The sequence below is a fragment of the Cyprinodon tularosa genome, unplaced genomic scaffold (genome assembly GCF_016077235.1).
Source record: "Cyprinodon tularosa strain WSP-4 unplaced genomic scaffold, ASM1607723v1 ctg636, whole genome shotgun sequence".
NCBI classification, from domain to species: domain Eukaryota; kingdom Metazoa; phylum Chordata; class Actinopteri; order Cyprinodontiformes; family Cyprinodontidae; genus Cyprinodon; species Cyprinodon tularosa.
This window is the reverse complement of record NW_024039381.1, coordinates 1042828-1063207: the sequence shown is the minus strand read 5'-3', so window position 1 is coordinate 1063207 and position 20380 is coordinate 1042828. Positions and strand designations below refer to the sequence as shown.

General features: G+C 37.6%; 1 protein-coding gene across 1 annotated transcript in view; it reads left to right on the top strand.

Annotated features, from left to right (window-relative positions):
* The window catches only part of abca7 (ATP-binding cassette, sub-family A (ABC1), member 7), a 45038-nt gene that overhangs the window by 22226 nt on the left and 2432 nt on the right, over window positions 1–20380 (top strand). The window contains exons 19-49 of the mRNA XM_038308401.1: window positions 987–1158; window positions 1270–1401; window positions 2165–2304; window positions 2398–2535; window positions 2783–3027; window positions 3119–3176; window positions 3286–3488; window positions 5163–5274; window positions 5382–5405; window positions 7825–7970; window positions 8275–8399; window positions 8516–8623; window positions 8794–8986; window positions 9228–9322; window positions 9566–9598; window positions 10601–10706; window positions 10788–10862; window positions 10966–11135; window positions 11348–11525; window positions 13169–13284; window positions 13579–13723; window positions 13940–14063; window positions 14344–14473; window positions 14583–14709; window positions 14865–14927; window positions 15307–15413; window positions 15498–15639; window positions 15991–16125; window positions 16221–16324; window positions 18107–18199; window positions 19799–20048. Of these exons, the coding sequence (XP_038164329.1) occupies window positions 987–1158; window positions 1270–1401; window positions 2165–2304; window positions 2398–2535; window positions 2783–3027; window positions 3119–3176; window positions 3286–3488; window positions 5163–5274; window positions 5382–5405; window positions 7825–7970; window positions 8275–8399; window positions 8516–8623; window positions 8794–8986; window positions 9228–9322; window positions 9566–9598; window positions 10601–10706; window positions 10788–10862; window positions 10966–11135; window positions 11348–11525; window positions 13169–13284; window positions 13579–13723; window positions 13940–14063; window positions 14344–14473; window positions 14583–14709; window positions 14865–14927; window positions 15307–15413; window positions 15498–15639; window positions 15991–16125; window positions 16221–16324; window positions 18107–18199; window positions 19799–20048 (3989 nt within the window). The remainder of the gene's footprint in view (window positions 1–986; window positions 1159–1269; window positions 1402–2164; window positions 2305–2397; window positions 2536–2782; window positions 3028–3118; window positions 3177–3285; window positions 3489–5162; window positions 5275–5381; window positions 5406–7824; window positions 7971–8274; window positions 8400–8515; window positions 8624–8793; window positions 8987–9227; window positions 9323–9565; window positions 9599–10600; window positions 10707–10787; window positions 10863–10965; window positions 11136–11347; window positions 11526–13168; window positions 13285–13578; window positions 13724–13939; window positions 14064–14343; window positions 14474–14582; window positions 14710–14864; window positions 14928–15306; window positions 15414–15497; window positions 15640–15990; window positions 16126–16220; window positions 16325–18106; window positions 18200–19798; window positions 20049–20380) is intronic.

Genomic DNA, 20380 nt, shown 5'->3' with positions numbered 1-20380 from the left:
CAGTTTGACATAAATGTCTAAAAAATGTTTGGCTAGATTTAACTAGATGATAAGTTTATCTTCTTGTTTTCTTTTATTTATTTATATGAAGATCAATATATATAAATATATTTTTTTCTTTAATTTCTCTGCCCAGATTTTAGTGATCATCAAAGTACCAAAACTAAACTGATTTGATCAAAACAATATAATTTCAGTAAAATAATGTGCTTTAAATTAATTTTTGCTTTTAACTCAATTTATTTTCTTTTTCGTAGTGATGGAACCAGTGAATAAATGCTCAATAATCAGGAGGATTATTTAGACACCTTAGTTTTTGGCTCCTTAAATCAGGGTCCAACAATCGACCAGTGAGCTTTAAACTGGATCATTTGCTCTTACAGGTTTACAGTTAAACAGAAGTATCACAGGCTGTTTGACTGTAGAATAGAATGGAGTCCTTGTAGTTTTATTGCTTTGTGGGAAAAGTTAAGCACAGATCAACCACATAACACTGGCCATCAGCTCTCATATAAACAAAACAAAAAATCCCAAATATAGGACAGAGATGGTGCCCCATCTACTGTAGTTCTTGATGATATCTTCATCAATTGATTACTCTGAATTAAGGTCACTAGTGCCACAAAATGTAGGCACTAGACAACCTTTTGAAAGCCCCAAAATTAAAACAATGTTCCAGGAAAATCATAGGTCTACCTTTTCAGCCCCTCTATAATAAAAGAATCATGGATCCTGTATTCATTCTGTTCCAGTACTTGCTTTAATTTGTTAGAGAAAAAAGACGCGGCAATATATCCTGTTGACCCACTGCCTAATTGGAAGCCACTATTAGCTGTTGTGCTCCCTCAAAATGAGACAATAATGATAATACACTGATATTGAGTTGTAAAGCATCTTAAACTGTTTGAAACTTTGAAGTTTTAAACTGAAAAATATTGCTATTGAAATCTGTTCAAAACCCTGATTAAGTCCTTGTCTTTGTTTAGATTATATTGAAACAGATCCCAGTACTATGAATCTTGGCGTGAACATCAGAAACTTGGTGAAAATTTACAAGAAAGGAGGGAAAGTCGCTGTCAACCATCTTAACCTGAAGTTTTATGAAGGCCAGATCACTTCCTTCCTTGGCCACAACGGAGCTGGCAAAACCACCACCATGTAAGTCTTCAGCTTACTTCTTTTATTGAGATCTTATAAGATATATGAGACAGAAAGAGGTTCTGATGTGACTGAATATGAACGCTGTTACAAACCTATATTATTTCGCAGATCCGTCCTAACTGGGCTGTTCCCTCCCACTGCTGGGACTGTGTATGTCAAGGGCATGGACATCCGCTACGACATGGACATCATCCGAAAGACGTTGGGGGTGTGTCCACAGCACAATGTCCTCTTTGACATGTAAGGCAAATGAACAGTGGTTTTAAAGATGTCATGTTTGATTGACATTATAAAAGCTGCAGTATCTCCCATCCTAAGCGGTCCTGACTGGTCTTGAGCTGCCTTCAAGCTGAAGGGATTTCCTCTGGTGTCACATAACACTGACTGACATCCACCAGCATTTCTGGCATCTGTAATTCTCAATCAGTGCTTTAAGTCAATTTGATCTGTTGGCAAACCTGATGTATTTAAATTGTTTTATTGATAAACAGGAATGATAAACACAGTCAGAGATGTGGTTAAAAATCCAGCCTAAACTCTGATAAGGAAAATGGACAGGTCATAACTGAAGGATGCATAAATGGAATTCCATTTTCAGATGTAACAGAAGAATCAACATGATGGGAAAAAATGAATTTTTCTCCCTTCTTGCATAATAATAATACAGAGTGTTTATCCTTAGCAGACTATTTATCCAGAGCTTTTAGCCAGTAATGAAAAACTTCAATGATGCAGTTCAGACGTCTTTAATTCTGTCTGAAATAGCTGGAAGAGCATTACATGAAAGAATTAAGTCAGACACAGACCTTTTGATTTGGATTTTCTCTCCTTACAAAATCAAAGATTAAGCTTTTTTAGATCTACTTAAAACACTGCAGCATGTCTAAAACATGACCATATTTATGGGTTGTGAAATAAAGACCTGAGAAAACTGAAAACGGCTTCACTTAAAGGAACATTTTCTCTTCTCACCGAGTCGTTTCTCCTGGTCTTTCTTAATCAGGCTCACAGTGGAGGAGCATGTGTGGTTTTATGGTTGTCTGAAGGGCTTGTCTGAAGAAAATGTGATGGCTGAAATAAGCGCTTTGCTGGAGGACGTCGGCCTTTTGCACAAACGACATGATCAGACCAAAAACCTCTCCGGTAAAGTCACTCCGTGTGCATTTACACAAGTGTGGTTTGTTTGTTTTCACTTTTTTTAAAGTGGTAATTCTGATGCTTGTGTGTTTCTCTCAGGCGGCATGCAGAGAAAGTTGTCTGTTGCGATCGCTTTTGTGGGGGGCTCCAAGGTGGTTGTCCTGGATGAGCCCACTGCAGGCGTTGACCCGTATTCCCGCAGAGGGATCTGGGATCTGTTGCTCAAATATCGCAAAGGTACCAGAGAAATTCACTGTCAATAAGAGGCAGAACTAGATTAAAAAAGAAAAAAAAAGTATTTTAAATTTCCAGAAACAGGGGAAAAAAATAAATAAATAAAAAATAGCTTTGCTTAAGATACTGGCAGCCTGCCTCTGTTCATTTTGTTTAGAGAATACATTTTATAATGTAAAATAAACAGCTTGAACCTCAACTACACAAATTAGGCAGTACTAATTGTCTGTTTGCCATCTCTATGGCTCAGATCGTACCATCATTCTATCCACTCACTACATGGATGAGGCCGAGCTGCTAGGCGACCGCATCGCCATCATCTCCAAGGGGAAGCTCTGCTGCTGCGGATCGCCGCTCTTTCTCAAGTCCAAGCTGGGATCTGGTTACTACCTCACTGTGGTGAAGAAGGAAGAGCTAAGCACCAGCACTCCCAGTAATTCCAGTATCTGCACCAGTGCCAGCACCAGCACCAACAAGCTCCCCTCTTTAGTAAAGGTTTGCTTGTAATTTAAAATGGTTTTAAGTTTATAGAAAATTAATTTCTTTTTATTTATTTAACAAATTCTAACTGAGTTGTATGTTTTAGGACAGTGAGTCATCCCTAAGTGAAGACACTGGACTGGGGAGTGAGGAGACCAGCTCCTGTGAGTGTTAACCTGGCCTCTGATCTCCAAAGTAACCCATTAATATGATTGTGGTTTATCCCTTTCTACCAGAAGCAGATAATTGTCAGACTTTCCATCTTTATGGCAGACCTTGCAGCCTTGCTGGCACTGGTGCAGCAGCACATCCCAGGTGCCAGGCTAGTGGAAGACTCTAGAAGAGAAACTGTGATCAACTTACCGCAAGCAGCTGCCAAAGATGGCAGTCTTGCTGTCTTCCTTTCTAAACTGGACCAGAAGCTTGTAGAGCTGGGCATCAGCAGCTACGGCCTGTCAGACAGCACGCTAGAGGAGGTGGGTTAAGTCCAGAGGTGGATAATCAAGGTCCAGGAACCACAAACCCTGCCTTGTTTTCCTTCATCCTGTTAAACAGGTATTTAGACCCCAGTCTGTGTTGTGGAGCTGGAAATGGAACTAATATCTGTACAGGGATTTTACTTCCTGGATACAAAGAATACTAGTTAATATGAAACCAACAGTCCCTGAGAAAGTTATCAAGCCTCCGCCCCTTTTTTCACCTATAATTTCACTAGGATTTTGATGAAACAACATAACTAGAACCACTCTGGGTCCATGAGCAAGGCCCTTAACCCCTGATTGCTCCCTAAGCGCCACACAGTGGAGGCCCACTGCTCCCTAAGGGGATGGGTCAAAAGGCAGAGAACAAATTTCCCCATTGTGGAACAATAAAGGGATTTACATTACATTAAGTGGTGCATAACTGTCAAGAGGAAACATTGTTTTGCAAATCAAATCCCCCAGAAAGAGGAGGGTATGTTATCCACCCCCATGAATTTGGTGCGGCTGTAAACACGCCAAATTAAGATATGGCAATCTACATAAAATCACTGTGTGGCAAAGGAAGACTGCTGGAAGGCAGTGGTAACAATGGAGGAGCAGCTCAGATCCACAGCTCGTCGATTATTTTGAGCTCTCAATAAATTCATTCCACATTAAAGGATGGAGAATCTTTTAAAATCTAAATCTAAACAAGAAAAAAAAAAAACACCTGTAGTACCAGAGGAAAATAAGGGTCTGTCATTTTGAATGGTCCAGGCTAATTTCAAACCTAAACTCAGTTGATAATCTGTGGAAGAGCATTAAAATATTTTTCCCCAGACCTTGTTCTTAGATTAGATATCTATCCACACTGCAGGTTTAGATCAGTCTTCATATAAACCAAATGGTTTAAATATCATCGTATTAAATTTTTTCCACCTTCCAGCTGTTGCTACTTGTGTTACTCCATCATACAAACAAATACAAGCTTGTAATTTTATAAATGTGTCATACTATGACTAGGTGATGTAGTTGGTATTTGTCAGGCAAGAACAGCCATGAAATTCTCTCAGATAGGAAGCTATAGTTTTATTTAGCTCAAAAGAGCACAATATTTAGGGTGAATGTTTTTATAACCCTTATCTATGACACTAAACACTTCTTAAATCTCACCCGTCTTACTATTAATAAAAAAGTGTCAGCCTGTTTTTTACGAGTTCAATATGAGGAGGTCCAGTTTAAATGCAGCCAGTAAAGCTGTGGAGCTTTGCCATGTTGCTGCTGCAGTAGGAGAAGCAGTGTTGCGTCATGACACACAGCAGTGCAGCTTGTGGGTCTATGAAAAGAGCTGTCCTGTACCTTAACCCGGTTTGTGTGCGGTTGTGAGCATGCATGGCAACATCTTACCTCAAAAGCTGGATATTTTTGGAGAGGCTGTGCTCTTAATGACCTTAATTGGTTTACTCTGTATAAGTGAACCACACACTCCAAGCCTTTCTGGCCTATTTCTAAAAGCTGCCCTGTGCATTTTACTGCCACCTGGTGTGTGAAGCGTAACTACCTTACATAATATAATCAGTTTGGAGTTTATGTCGAAAAATTATTTAATCTTTTACCTGTTACAATTGTCTTTCATATTTGAATATGTTGTGTTTGATTCACTTGTTTAACACTATAATCCTCTTTAAGATCTTTCTTCGAGTGGCGGAGGAAACTGGTGTGGATGCTGCATCAGAACCTCCTAGTAGCATGCAGCCATCCGTGACCAGAGCTGAGGATCAACCAGAAGAACCAGAGTCAGGTGGGAACTTGATCTTAGACATTCACTTCTGCACAGATGGCATACTGTCAAACTGCTGGTCTTCTGTGTGACTGAAAGTGGGATGTTGTTTTTAATTATGCTGCCAGGAGGGAAAAGAACTCGTAAGAAAGGTACTTTAACACTTCCAGACATTCAGAAATAAATCGTTTTTTTTTTTGTATTTGCTTGAAGAATTAGATTCCATACATGTTTTCTTTTACCTCCTTCCTGTGCAGGAAGGGAGGAAAATGACAAATAAAAATACAAATGTTTTTTCTCAGCTCTTTTATTCTTTTCCCATTCTTTACTTGAACCTTTTAAAATATTAAAGTGAAATTCCAGACTCATCCAGACTTTTTACATCTGTCTAAAATGCATCTGAAAGTTTAATTCACAACAACATAAATCGGGATTTCCAGACTTTATCTAAATGTTTTTTAGATGCTAATCTTCACAGTGCATGTGTCAGGTTGTGTGGGGGTTTTAAATGACCCAAATGCAGGAATGAGGAGGGAGATATAAGATTAGCTGATTTAATTGAGGTTCCAGAGGCAAAAATCCAGGAACAAAATAAGAATCCAAAAAACCAAGAGAAGCCAGGGAGAAAGAACAGATGGGGAGCAAGCAATGAAGCAACACGAACCCAGCAAAGAGGGAGGCTCTGTTCGAAAACCTAGGACGTGTCCTCCAAGGACGCGGTCTACCTAGACTGGATCCTTCGAAGTCCTTGAAAATAAGGAGACCGGAAGAGTTTAGGCTGTGAATTCGACCAGGTCTACCCTTCGCCGGGTTTTACCACGGTATGCTCTGTTGCTTAGCAACCGTAAACGTTGACACACAAAGCAGGAAAAGAATGAATACAGAAGTTTTCAAAACTGTTTATTTATTTCTTTTTTATTGTGAAGTGAACAAAGACTACACTCACAAGAATCCAGAATGGAATAAAGGTTCCAACCACCGGGAGCAGGAACAAATAAAATCAAATGTAATGATAGAAACCTTAGTCAGTTAAATAACATGCTGCTGTCATTTTGCACTTCTCTGATGTTGCTGCTATTTTCGAATATCCATTACAATAAAAATGTCCATAGCTGCATATTGGTTATTTATTCTCCAGTTTTATATTGTTAAAACACTTTAAAGTATTGTATTGTTTATATTTTAACTCTTCCCTATCATGTTATTCTTATACATTTTTCTAAGGTCCACATTTGTGTGACCATTTTCAATAATCTTTCTGCTGCTGAAAATTTGCCCATTGTGGGAAAATAAAGAGATTTTCTATACTATTCTATAAAAGGGGTAGAAAGATATAAGTAAATCTAAACAATGTATTTATAAAAAATATATCTGCAAAATCTCTAATATTCAACAACAAAAAATACGTAGTTAAGCATATTGTGCAAAACAGCAATAAAAAGATAAAAATCCTATCAGATTTATAGTTCCCACTCTGCAGATCTATTAGAATCTGTCCTTAAATTCCAGCCAAACCCATTTACACAGTAACAGATAAAAACCTTTAGATAAATCAAACATTACCGCCACATATCTGACTCTATAACCATTAAAACAACTATTTTCATTCATCTCAGACGGAACTATTAAATGACTTGTATTATATTAAACTGAACTTCCAATTTTCACCACTGTTCGGCGCCAAGTAATCTTTCCTCTGATCACAGCTTGCTTGGTCTCGCAATGAATCCTGGGATATCCAAGAATACCGAGGATACATCAGACCCGTCCTTTAAATCGGGCTAAAACAAGGACGCATTTTAAGGCCGCATAACGAGGACTCTTGGAATCCGACCAGACCTCGGCACCGCGCTATGACGTAATCGGCCTTCGAATCCGGTCTTCTAAGGATGCGTCCTAGGTTTTCGAACAGAGCCGAACTGTAGAGGTGGTGTACATATGGGGAACAGAAGAAAGGGCCAATGAGCTGATATGGAGCAGGTGTGGCTAGAAGGGAGCTAGGGGAAAGGAAACAAGCACAAGGGGGCAACAGGGAGTAACACAAAAATCACAAAACTGCTTAAAAATAACTAGAAAACAGCTACAATGATACAAAATGAAAAAGAAACATTTCTGAGAAAACAGAATGACATAAATTAAAATGCAAATTAAAATTAAAAAAGTCCACAAAGGGCAGGATCATGACTTTATGGATTTATAGCTTCCCATGCCGGCCCATGTTCAACTCTCAATTCATTTCTAAATCATGAATTAAAATGCAGTTATCAGGTTTTGAAGGTGGAGATGATTAATGGAGAGAAAAACAGTTAGCATTTTTTTGATTAGTTCATGTGATGCTAGACAGAGCCTGGCTTGCTGTCTGTGTTAAAATAATGCATGTCTTCCTTACAGAAACAATATTCTGCAAGAAATTTTAGTGAATGTTAATAACTATTGTTTTTATGCAAGTGTAAAAGAGATAGACGTTTAATGTCTGATTCAATAATTATCAGGCAGATCTGCTTCCTAACAGATCCATCATCTTCATCCCTGGGCTCACATTAATCATTTCCAATCTGTTCCTCCCTGCAGAACCACAGGAAACGGACCTGCTGAGTGGGAATGGCCAAGGAGGCGTTCCCCTGACGGGCTGGTGGCTGACGTGGCAGCAGCTCAGAGCTCTCTTTGTCAAACGCTGGCTTTACGCTCGGAGGAGCCGCAGAGGGATTTTAGCTCAGGTTGGACGGTTGCTGCCAAAGAGGCACTTAATAGAAATTCATTAATGTCTTTCAGAATTTAGTGTTTATTTAAAAATAACACAAAGCATGACTTTTGGCCAAAGCTGTAGATGTTCCTAAGAACAGATCAACTATTTTTGATAAAAAACAAGAGTTATAAGCAGGGAAACCTAACAAGCTTCGGGGTCGGGACCTTGGCTAAATCTGTTATCCTGAAGGCACCCACAAAATGCCTGTTCTTATCTGTAATTTCTTATAACAAACATGAAAAGTTTTATTTAGAACCTCTTCGTTTCATTTTCAGATTGTTTTGCCTGCTGTGTTTGTTCTGATCGCTCTGCTCTTCAGCCTCATTGTTCCTCCGTTTGGGAAATACCCGGAGCTTGAGCTGCAGCCTTGGATGTACGGGGAGCAGTACACCTTCTTCAGGTAAGACTTGACCTAAGGATTCTCAATATTCCAGGCTGCATATCAGCCCAAAACCAGGGGATGATCACAGTCAATAGTTTGTATAATTATTCCAGCAACTGATTTGATAATTGCAGCAATGATGCTCCTGGTAACCCAGCCATGGAGAACCTGCTGGAAGCTTTGCTGGACCAGCCAGGGTTTGGCACCAAGTGCATGGATAAAGAGGAGGAGCTTAACAGCACGTAAGAGCATTGTTTCTCATCCAGATGACAGGAAACATAAATGTCAGATGTTGTTTTCTAAATGGAAAGTTTGTTTATCCACACGTTCCTCTTATTAGTTTAGTAGGTGTTTAAATTTTTAAGTCTTATTCTAATCATGAAGCTTAGGTCTGTTTCCTTTTGGCCCACAGAAGTCATCAGTGTGAAGCTGAGAGGGGCGGCTACTTCATGCGGCCTCAGATATCGTACTCCACCTGGCAGAAACTGATGCGAGGGAACTGGAGCACAGACCGACCTTCACCAGAATGTCAGTGCAGCACAGAGGATACCCGCCGGATGCTTCCTGATTGCCCAGACGGTGCTGGAGGGATTCCTCCTCCGCAGGTTAGTTAGTTAGTTAGCTTTGATCAGGTTTATAATTAAGAATCACATAAATACTTTTCAAACAAATATCCCCACACATGCTCAGACACTAAAACATGGTCACACCCTACCTGTTTTCACAAGGTGATCAATAGGTGATCAATATTCACTCACGATTTCAGTTTTTAATGGAATCTGCTATTAATTTATCAGCCTATCCTCCAGTTTCTTAATAAGCTGTTTTATTTTGTTTGTATTACAGATGAAAAAAGCCACTGGAGATATTCTTCAGAATCTGACAACGTACAACATCTCAGATTACCTAGTTAAGACCTATCCGCAAATCCTCAAGAAAAGGTACTTATGAAATTTTACCTTTTATGCTGTGTAATATTTTGTTTAACGTTTTTCCGCACAGAAGGTGGATGAATCCAAGTGTTTATGTTGTTTGTTGGACATGATGGTGATCATCTTATTGTTTAATATTCATTGATAAGACCCCTGTAACAGTTTGAAGACTTAATTTTAAGATAAAAGTTTTTTTTTTTCATTTGATACATTAAGTCTCCGTAGTGAGTGTTCGACTTTATTTCCTTTCAGCTTAAAAACGAAGAAGTGGGTGAACGAGTTCAGGTAAGAGGCTAAAGTTACTGTTTTCCATAAACAATTAAAGACAAAAGGTTCAAACTGACCTTCTGTAAAGTTTATAAGGATTGAATATTAAATAAATAATAATGATGTCAATAACTCAACCACCTCACACCAATTTCTTTCTTCTGGCTTTTCATTAATGTTAATTGATATTCAAATGACATGTAATATCCCAGTTTGCTAAAGATTATAGCAACAAAAAAAATTATGTCTAATACTAATCCAATAATGTCTTGCTACTTTACAAGGAAGCAATTAAACCTTGCAGATAATGACAGTAATAGTTAGATAAACCACAGTAGTTATTAGAAATATCTTTAGCTTCTAGATGGTATTAAGGAGATTATTTTGCTGGTCTAAATATTTATTTTATGAATCATTCCTAATTCAAGGTTTAAGATTAGAAAGAGAGATAATTTGATTCCATTTGTTCAAGAGAACCACCGACAATCATTTCAAAATCAATTAAGAACAAGTGAGAGTCCAGCATTTTGTATTATTAGATACCCAAGGGTCCAACATTATCTCCATGGAAACCCGCCTCCTTTACAGAAGTCTTTGTCTTGGAGATATATTTGGATTTAATTTGGTAAACCTGCACCTTTGTCATCTGAAGAGTTTAGATCAGATTATTTCTTTTGCTGCTGATTTGGACTATTAGCAGTTTCTCACTTTGAATCAGAACAAGGTGACATGCTTAAAGAAATAAAGTTATGAACTAAAGCTGCAAAGATTGGAGGAAGAAAACAACTTAATCACTGAATACCTTTACAACAAAACTAAAGAAATGATGGAAAATGTGTAGCACAGCTGCTCCAAAGCCAGGCTACGAAATTGTTCTGTTCTGTCTGATACGTAAAGACTTGCATGTCAAATAGACCGATATGGTGTGACTTCCACAATCAGGAGGGCATGAACAGAGAGCTTTTAGAGGTCAATGCTGTAAGTCTAAGAGCTGTTCAAGCTGCAGTTTTTCTGTTTCAGATATGGAGGCTTCTCTCTTGGAGGCAGCACCACCCAGAATATATCTGAGGTCCAGCATCTCCAGGACTCTGTCATGGCAATCAGGACTCGTTACCAAGTCAAACAGGTTCAGAGGATGGGTTATGTTTGTGATTATTTTTTATCTTTGCACATATCTCATGCCTACATGTTCTTATGTTGACCATAGAACAGTTCACTGGACCACCTGCTGAAGAAGCTGCCTGAATTTTTGGGAGGAATGCACAGTGAAAACAACGTGAAGGTAGATCCCTCTCTAATATCATTGCCTAAATGTTATTTGGATGCTTCCTTGACAGAAGAAGGACAAATTTTGCAGAAGTTTTAATTTATTTTTCACCTCTCAGGTGTGGTATAACAACAAGGGCTGGCACGCCATGGTGTCATTTGTCAATGTGATGAATAACGGCCTGCTGAGAGCGAGTCTTCCACCAGGAGCAGAGCGGAGGAGACACGGCATCACTGCTTATAATCACCCACTCAACCTCACCAAGGAGCAACTTACTGAGATAGCAATGTTAGTAAATATCACCTTGCACTGTATCATCATCAATCTATCTGTCTGATCAAATATAATCATTTGAAAATAAATTTAGATAGTTGAAATACATTTTGTGTAATTAAAAGGGTTGGGATAAATAAAAGGGTTAGATATAAATGAACCAAAATGTTAAAAAAAAAATCCTTTTAGTGAACCTTTTGTTTTTTTTATCTTCTGTTTTCCTTTAGGATGACCACATCAGTGGATGTTTTGGTGTCCATCTGTGTAATCTTCGCCATGTCCTTTGTGCCGGCCAGTTTTGTCCTCTTCCTGATTGAGGAACGAGTCAGTAAAGCCAAACATCTGCAGTTTGTCAGCGGGGTCCAACCGATTCTCTACTGGTTAGCCAACTTCGTCTGGGACATGGTTGGTATTCAGAACAACGCCAGCCTCAGTTTTACATTTTAAGGAGAGAAGGAATTTTTTGAATTTTTACGGAAAGAGAGAAGGAACACATAAAAGCACTATAAAAGCGACTCAGGTTATGCATTTTAGGGTTTTTGAGTTTCGAAGCTTTGCAGAGAATTTTCATATTCAGAATATAAATTATATTAAGAATAAATTGATAATGCAACACCTCATCAGTAATGTTGTGTTATCTATGTGCCTTTATGGTGCATTAAAACCATAATTCTTTTCAGGTTACAGGTTTGAAATGTTTAACAGTTTGAATTTTATCCAGATTTGCTGTAACCCAACCATGACCTTTCATAATTCTAGCTTTTTATCTCCTTAATCCTCCTACTGATAAACTATAGAATTTTATTTCAGATTGGTTTTGTGCCATCAACATGATTTTAAAGCACAGTCCACTTACTTTTAACATGTCAGCATGGGGCTACCCAATTTTAGCCTCCTTTATTACAAAGTGCATACATAATGGTTTGTTAACACAGAGCATCCAGATGTGTCCAAGTTTCAAACTGTTTAAAATTTAAAAAGATGAAGGTAGTTGTCTCCCTTCATAGTGCTACCAGCATCGTACCTCCCAGTTTGTACAGTTTTCAAAGGTTTTTACATGTCACTCTATCTCCCTCATACATCCTTTACTTAAGGCCAAATGAATTGATCTCTCTGCTTTTAAATCTCCTCAGAGGTTTTTGATGGTTATATGGGGCAGCTGGAAGAAGCAGAGTGTGTCTTTTGGAGCAGGCGCTTCGTTCTTGGTCACCAACGTTTTAAGTGCCTGCTGTTTTTAAAGCAAACGTCAATGTTTGAAGTGATACTGGTGCTCCTGTTTATTTCATTATTTGATAGATCAACTATGGTCGTTCCTAGGTGTATCCTGAACTTATGAATTATTATGTTTTTTAACAAGGTTTGCGTTTGGAGTTAAAGCAAGATGAATTATGGACCAGTAGGGTGTTGCAGATCTAAAACTCTGATCCAAGGCAGTAGATTAAGTATTCTCCTAGTATTCTCCCCAGACCGCAACCATATTGAATGATAATGGGCTATGTTTGAAAACCAATAACTGAGCTTAATCATTTCTAATGAGAACAAAATTCCAATATTTAGACACGGGTCAATAGCTCACCATTAGCCAGAAAAAGCATGCCTTTTCTTACAATTTTGCGATGGGATGATAACCACATATCATTGGAGGCGTTTCCATACGTTTCAGCTCTTGGGTATCAGTTTGACCTTGTGTGGATTAGATCACACTTATAATAATTTCAACCCTGTAGATTAATTAAATAAAATTATTGTTTCTACAGAATTCATTATTTTGCCTTGGAAAACAAAAAAATTCAAATTCATTGTTAAATTCCAAAATTAAAATAATTGTAGCTGAATGATAAATATCTAACAGCGTAAAACATGCAGCACTTTTCAATAGAAGCAAACACCTTTCCTTGGTTTTGATTGAAGTTATTTGAATTAATTTTCTTCTGCTATTTTAAGGTTTAATCCAAATTATATTTGTAATTTCTCAGAATTACAATAATCTGAATACACAATTCCCTTCTATTCCCCTCATTATTTCCCTTGTCCTTTTTTTTTTTTAGTTGAACTATTCTGTCCCGGCTATGATGGTGGTGCTGATCTTCATCTGTTTCCAGCAACAGTCGTATGTCTCAGAGACCAACCTGCCAGCTCTAATCCTTCTGCTGCTCCTCTATGGGTATGTTTAAGCAGACATCTTTGTAATTTTCTGTAGCAAATGTTCATGTTTTATAATAGAATTATTATGATTTGTGTTTTCCTCTGCTTTTAATCCAAATCCACTTCATTCACATAAGATTATCATTATAAGAGAATTGCTTGATATGGATGCATGACTGTATTCCATTTTCCTTTTCTTTGTTTTATATTACTCTCCCTCTCTGTAAACAAAGTTTCAATTCATTTCATTTCATTTCACACATCCACTCCTCTCATAATCTGCATAAATACAATCTTTGTTTCTCTTTTATAGGTGGTCCATAACTCCTCTGATGTACCCAGCATCTTTTGTTTTCTCCATACCTAGCACAGCTTATGTGGTTCTGACCTCCGTCAACCTCTTTATTGGTATTAATGGGAGCATCGCCACCTTCGTACTGGAGTTGTTTGTAGATGAGGTACAAAAAGCACAAATACACTGAGAGAAAAAAAAAGGAATAATTCTGTATTTTGAAGAAAAAGGTAAAATATCTTGGGATGGTCATAAAGCAATTAGAAGAGTTTAAAAGTTTAGATTTGTTAAGATAAGCTGGACTTTTATATTGTTTCGCTGTGTATATGAAATACATTATCTGTCAGTCTTACTAATGTGTTTGTTTAATGTGTTCTTTCAGCATCTGAATGAGGTCAACAGGATCTTAAAGAAAGTGTTTTTGATTTTCCCACATTTCTGCTTGGGCCGAGGTCTCATCGACATGGCTAAGAACCAAGCCCTGGCCGACGCCTTCCAGAGACTAGGTATGAATACGATGCCCTGAGATTTTCTCAGCATCTTTTCAGGAAACCCATCTAACATATTTGCTTATTATACTTTCTCTGAGGAGAATGATTTACATTAGTTGTCTGACAAAGATCCATTAGATGAAACCTGTAAAAACCCTTAGAGTTGAAGCCACCTTTCAGGGTTATTTTCATTGCTTTTTATTCTTTTTTTCTCCTCTTATTGTCAATCTATTACTGTGAGCAAATGTTTTTCTGTACAAGTTAGCATCTTCCTCCTCTTTGTGCCTACCTGTAGGAAGCAAACAGACTCTTGACCCCCTTCAGTGGGACTTTGTTGGGAAGAATCTGTTTGCAATGGCAGCTGAAGGTGTTATCTTCTTCATCTTCACCATTCTCTTGCAGTACAAGTTTTTCATTTACTATAGGTAAAGATGCCTTTTTTATTTTCCTGTTTCTAGTAGATGATTTCTTGCAATTTGTTTTTTGTTTTTGCCACAGCCTTCCTTCAGTAAGTCTGTGAACTTGTTTGTGCAGGCCGTGGTGGAAACAACCTCAGCTTCCTCCTCTGGGTCCAGAGGATGAAGACGTGGCGAGAGAGCGTGAGAGAGTTAAAAGTGGCAAAGCCCACTCTGATATCCTCACCATGATAGATCTGAGCAAGGTAGAAGTTTGATGCCGAATTGTTTCTTTAGCAGAGGAGTTTATTAAAATGCGTCCAAAAAAACAAAAATTTAAAGCTTTACATTTTGTCAGAACTGTAGTTCAACATCATTCCTGTGCATTAAGGTAGTTTAAACCAAGGTAATCCTCCCCCAGGTTTACAAAGCAGGAAGAAAGCCAGCTGTGGATCGGCTTTGCCTCGGGATTCCCCGCAGTGAGGTGAGAGATTTCCTCAGCTAACTATAGAAGCAAAGACAAATATAGTACTTTCCACAGATGTATTTATGTCTATCATGCTTTTCTTCTTTTCAAGTTTTTAAAATCCGACATATAATTCATGGAGATTGAAATGCTCGTTATTGGGTAAAAACGATAAAGAAATGTTTAATAATGGTCGCTTGATTATCAGCCTTAGCTGAGCGATATGGACAGTGGCTCCTTGATAGACACTTAGTTCCCATTTTAATTTCTGGTAAATGACTGACCTCTATGCTTTTTTCTGAGTAAATCATGTTTACTGTAAGGAATTTCACACTTAAAAATGTTTTACCTGAAGATCTACTACTAACGTATTCCTGCTTTGTGTCTGCCCTTTAAGTGTTTCGGCCTGCTAGGGGTAAACGGAGCTGGAAAAACATCTACGTTCCGCATGCTGACTGGAGATACACAGATCACACACGGAGAGGCTTTCCTCAGCCAGCATAGGTGCAGAATCTCTACCCATCTGAAATGTTTTCACTTTCTGCAGAACCGTAAACTTATTAAGTGTGCTGCATGTCTGCTTGTCAGTGTGCTGAGAGAGATGGAGCGGGTCCACCAGCTGATGGGTTACTGTCCACAGTTTGATGCTATCAGTGATCTGCTGACGGGTCGGGAACATCTGGAGCTCTATGCTCGCCTGAGGGGGGTGCCAGAGGAGTCTGTCACTAAGGTAAATAAACTTTTCTGTACTGCATATTTTTAGCTTTAATCAGGGCTCTTTCACAGTGGTCCTCAGGACCAGCTGTCCTGTTTTAGATTTGTCTTTGTTCCAGCATACCTGATTACAATGATGGTATTCCCTCCTCAGCAGCCACCAATGGTCACAAAGGCCTGTTATTCACACACATCTTTTAGTTAGGTATGTGGAGGCAGGAAAAAAACATGCAGAAAAGTGGGTCCTAAGGACCAGGGTTGAAGACATCTGGCTTAAATAATGTCTAATAAAATGTTGAACAAACTGAAAAAGAGTTTAGAAAGGTTTGCAGTTGCATATCCATGAAGATCCTGATCTGGTCTGCAGGTGGCGCAGTGGGGGGTGAGGAAGCTGGGGTTGACTCAGTATGCTGAACAGGAGGCTGGAGGATACAGCGGAGGGAACAAGAGGAAACTTTCCACGGCTATTTCCCTCATTGGGGCTCCTCCAGTTATATTCCTGGTAACCAAATCAAAACTGGTTCCTAAATGAAGAATTTTTATTTGATCTTATTTTGATTTTTATCACTATTCTGACATTTTCCTCTCTGCTTCCAGGATGAGCCTACCACTGGGATGGACCCAAAAGCAAAAAGGTTTTTGTGGAACTGCATCCTTAGTGTAACTAAAGAAGGCAGAGCTGTTGTACTCACCTCCCACAGGTATGATCCCTTCAACTTCATTCCCAAAATGAATGGAGTAATGCACTGTTTCCATTTTGTAAAAGACCACATGCTGTCGGTTGCTTAAACAATAAAGTTATATTAAGTTAGAGCCAGAAACATGGGTGCAGACACGGCTGCTTTAAAGGTATAGTGGAGGATGTTCTTTTTCCAGGTGGATCATCACAATAAGTGGTCCTCCTAATTATCATTATCTTGGTGATAGGCCCTACAAGCTCGTCCCCATTTTCACTTACCGGTGGTGAGTCTGACATAGTGGAAAAATTGCAAATCTTTTAGAAAGTAAGCTTGTATGAGCGATGCAAACAGCAACTTTTAAACAGAGCGTGCACGAGGAGAAATGGGTTTCTGCACGCTCTCGCACGTGTTTAATAGACGTTCCCTCCCGGGAGCGGGTACAGGGTTTTCCATGTGCATTTTTTTTAAGTGGAGAGTGCAGGTCTTTTAAAAAAAATAGCTAAAATCCTCCACAATACCTTTAAGACAGGACGAGGGGGGGTGAGGAATATAAAGATTTAAACTTTACATCCGACAGAGACTGAACAGATTTTCACAACAAACAGTGAAACACAAGCAGCTCTTAGGCAACTGAAGGAGGCATCCGCTTTCCAGCTGCTGCTGAAGCAGCCTGGTAAACAGCAACACATCAAACTGATGGGAAGCAGTAATTACCATAAAGTCTGTTTGAGTTTGTTTTTCTTCCATTGGAGAGCTGTTTGCTCTGTTGTCTGTTCTTTTTACTATTTCTGTGGCAAGTTTAGGTTCAACACTATAAAAAAAAATCCCACTAATCAGTTCCGCATTGTTCAGGGAGGGTTAAAGGGCAGAGCCTAAAACTATGTCTACATAGTTGTCCAGCCTTATTGTAATCATTATTTTTTACTCTTAATTACACATTTCCATGCTTTCAATGCCAGTTCCAGAGTGATCACACTGAAAGCACTCTGCTGCCATCTAATGGTCTGAATTGAATTGCATCAGATTATTCCCATTTTCACAGAGATACATTCCAAATAAAAATGCATATTTTATCTACATATTGTTTGCAAGGTTATAATTATTTTGGATTATTCTTTGTAGTTTAATTTTATTTAGTCATATTTTTTTCTCTAATTCAGTAGATTCGATTTTAGTTCAGACTTTCAAATTTTTCGTAGCTAATACAATTTTATTAGTTTTCCTTTCTTTAGTTCTGAAATTAGTTTATAGTCTTGTTTTTTTACAAAGGATTTAAAAGCTCAGACAATGTTATTAAAGGAATTATGTATTGGCGTTACAAAAACTCAACACGAGGAAAATGGTTCAGTTAGAGCTGATGTAAAAAAAAAGTGGGGGAAAATCTATTTCACATCAGTTTCATAGCCTGAAATAATTAACACACAAAGAAATCTTTAACTTTTGATATCATATAACTTTAGCATATTTAAGTTGATTTTATAAACACTGTTTCTGGTAGTTATCTTTGTTTCCTTTTAATTGCATTTTTGTGTTTTAATTAAAATGTTTTCTCAATTTCAGTTTCCATTTTAGCTGACCTTAATAACAACCTTGGGCTTGTTTTAAGATCATCTTGACATCAAAAACAAAAGTTGTTTTTGTTAAATATTATTTTAAATAAATCCCTATAGGAAAGGATTGAAACCATGGAGGAATAAAACATTGTCCAATGCAAGGAAAATGATAAATACACCAGTTTTTCCTCATGTATGTTTATTTGATTTGATTGAAATTGTAACGGTTGTTTTCTGTCTGTGCTATCAGTATGGAAGAGTGTGAGGCGCTGTGCACTAGGATGGCCATCATGGTGAACGGCAGATTTCAGTGTCTGGGGTCCGTTCAGCACCTGAAGAACCGGTAACCACATCCTGCACACCATGTTTTTTGTTTGTTTTGTTTTATTTTTAGTTTCAACTCAACAACAAAGCCACCTTTCAAAGATATGTATTCGTACTCAATAGCAGAGCTTTCAAAAAAATGGTCCCATCGATACATAAATCTTTATGTCAAATTTCCACAACCCAAAGTTTTCTGTGAGACCTTTTTGTTTTCTTCTAATTTGTGAGTACCATCAGTGTCTGTTCTGTAAAATCATACTATTATGCTGCAGGAAAAAAGTGCAAATTACTTCCACCAGCCAAATAAAAGATTTATTTGCAAGTATTAATCATTAAAATATATTTTGTTTGCAAAGATGAAACTAATAGCTTTGTGCAGTGGTACTGAGAGGTCAGTAATAGTGGACATCTTTTAAACAATATGAACTAAGAAAATCTTTACTTTTCTAGCTCTTTTATAATGTATGATATAAGGTGGAATGTTTGAGCTGACCACCATGTACTGCAAAAATGATCTAGAAATAAGTAAAAACGTCTCAAATTAAGGGTGAATATTCTTAATGCTGGTAAACTAAGATGATTTGCCAAAGGAGTGAAATTTTTTACTCTTAAATTAGATGATTAGATAATATGCACTTAACATAAGACAATATAAATGGGTTTTTTTTCTTATTTTAAATGTAAATTATCTTGTTCCATTGGCAAAGTGTCTCACTTACTTCCTTAATGCAAAAAAAAAATGCACTTATTTTAAGAAAACATTTGTTATTTAGATTTCTATTTTTTGTCGCCTGCAACCCTGCACTGCAAAAACAATCTAGAAATAAGTAAAAATGTCTTAAATTAAGTATATTAGCCATTAATTTGAGCAGGTAAATAAGATGTTTTGCCAATGGAATGAGTATTTACCGTACACTCTTAAGATAATATAAGTAGATAATATGTACTTGAAATAAGACAATGCTATTGTTTTTTTTCTTATTTTAAATGTAAAATGTCTTGTTACATTGGCACTTAGTTCACTTACCTCCACAATTCAAGAAAAACTGCACGCATTTTAAGAAAAACTTACTTATTTAGATTCACATTTTTTTAATCTAATGACTTTCTGACTTTTTTTTTCAACATGTTTTATCTGGCCTCAGCATCGTGTTAGGCTTCTTTCTGAACATTATGTGTTTTCACTTCAAAATAAACAACAGCTGTTTGATTCAAAAGAATTAAAAAAAATTTAAAAAGGGTAATATTCCACCAACAAAAGAGAATCTTTTTACATTGTGCACTTTGGATAACATAAAGATTTGGTCTTTTAATAACCATGCTTTTTAATTTAAGAGCTAAATTTGTTCTGATATTGCAAGAATTTATGGAAAAAGTGATCCTAATCCTGTTATGGATGCTGAGAATATGCTAAATCATTTTTATTTTTTTCAATCAAACCCCCCAAAAAGTAATTGCACATCCTTTAAACCTACCTCAGGTAAATTTTAACAGATCTAATATTTGAATAATAATGCAGTTCAATGGAAAAACATTAAGGCAAAGATGTTAAAGATTTTTATTTATATGAAATTTGTTGTGAGAATATTTGATCAATCTCTGTCCATCCTGTGGCTAGATTTGGAGACGGATACACCATCATTCTCCGTCTGGCGGACATTAAAGCGGACCCAGAGTCCTGTCCTATCGACACCCACCTGAGGAAATCTTTTCCCATCATTGAGTTGAAGGAGAGACATCAGAACGTGCTGCAGTACCAGCTGCCATCGCACGCCTGCTGCCTTGCCGACGTCTTTGATGTTCTAGGGAACAACTCTGAGGAGCTTGGCATCGTGGACTTCTCCGTCTCGCAGACAACCCTTGATCAGGTGAGGAAGAAGATTCCAGCAGAGATGAAAGCCTTCAGATTTCTAAAGGAACATTTGGGTGATTTTTGTCATTAAAATTGGAGAATCCTGCTGTAGTATAAAAAAAACAGTAACCTAAAGTGATTTGTCTGAAAACTACACAGATGGGTGAACAGAAAATACATTTCCCTTTTAACTAGAACACTGGCTCCTAAAGAATGTTTTTTTTTTATGCTTTAAATTGATATTATTGTACTTTTATTGCAGGTTAAAAGCAATTTAAGTGACAGCATTTTGAAATGTTTCCAGTTTTTATTCAAATTGAGATAACTACCCTTCGTGATCTTGTGTTT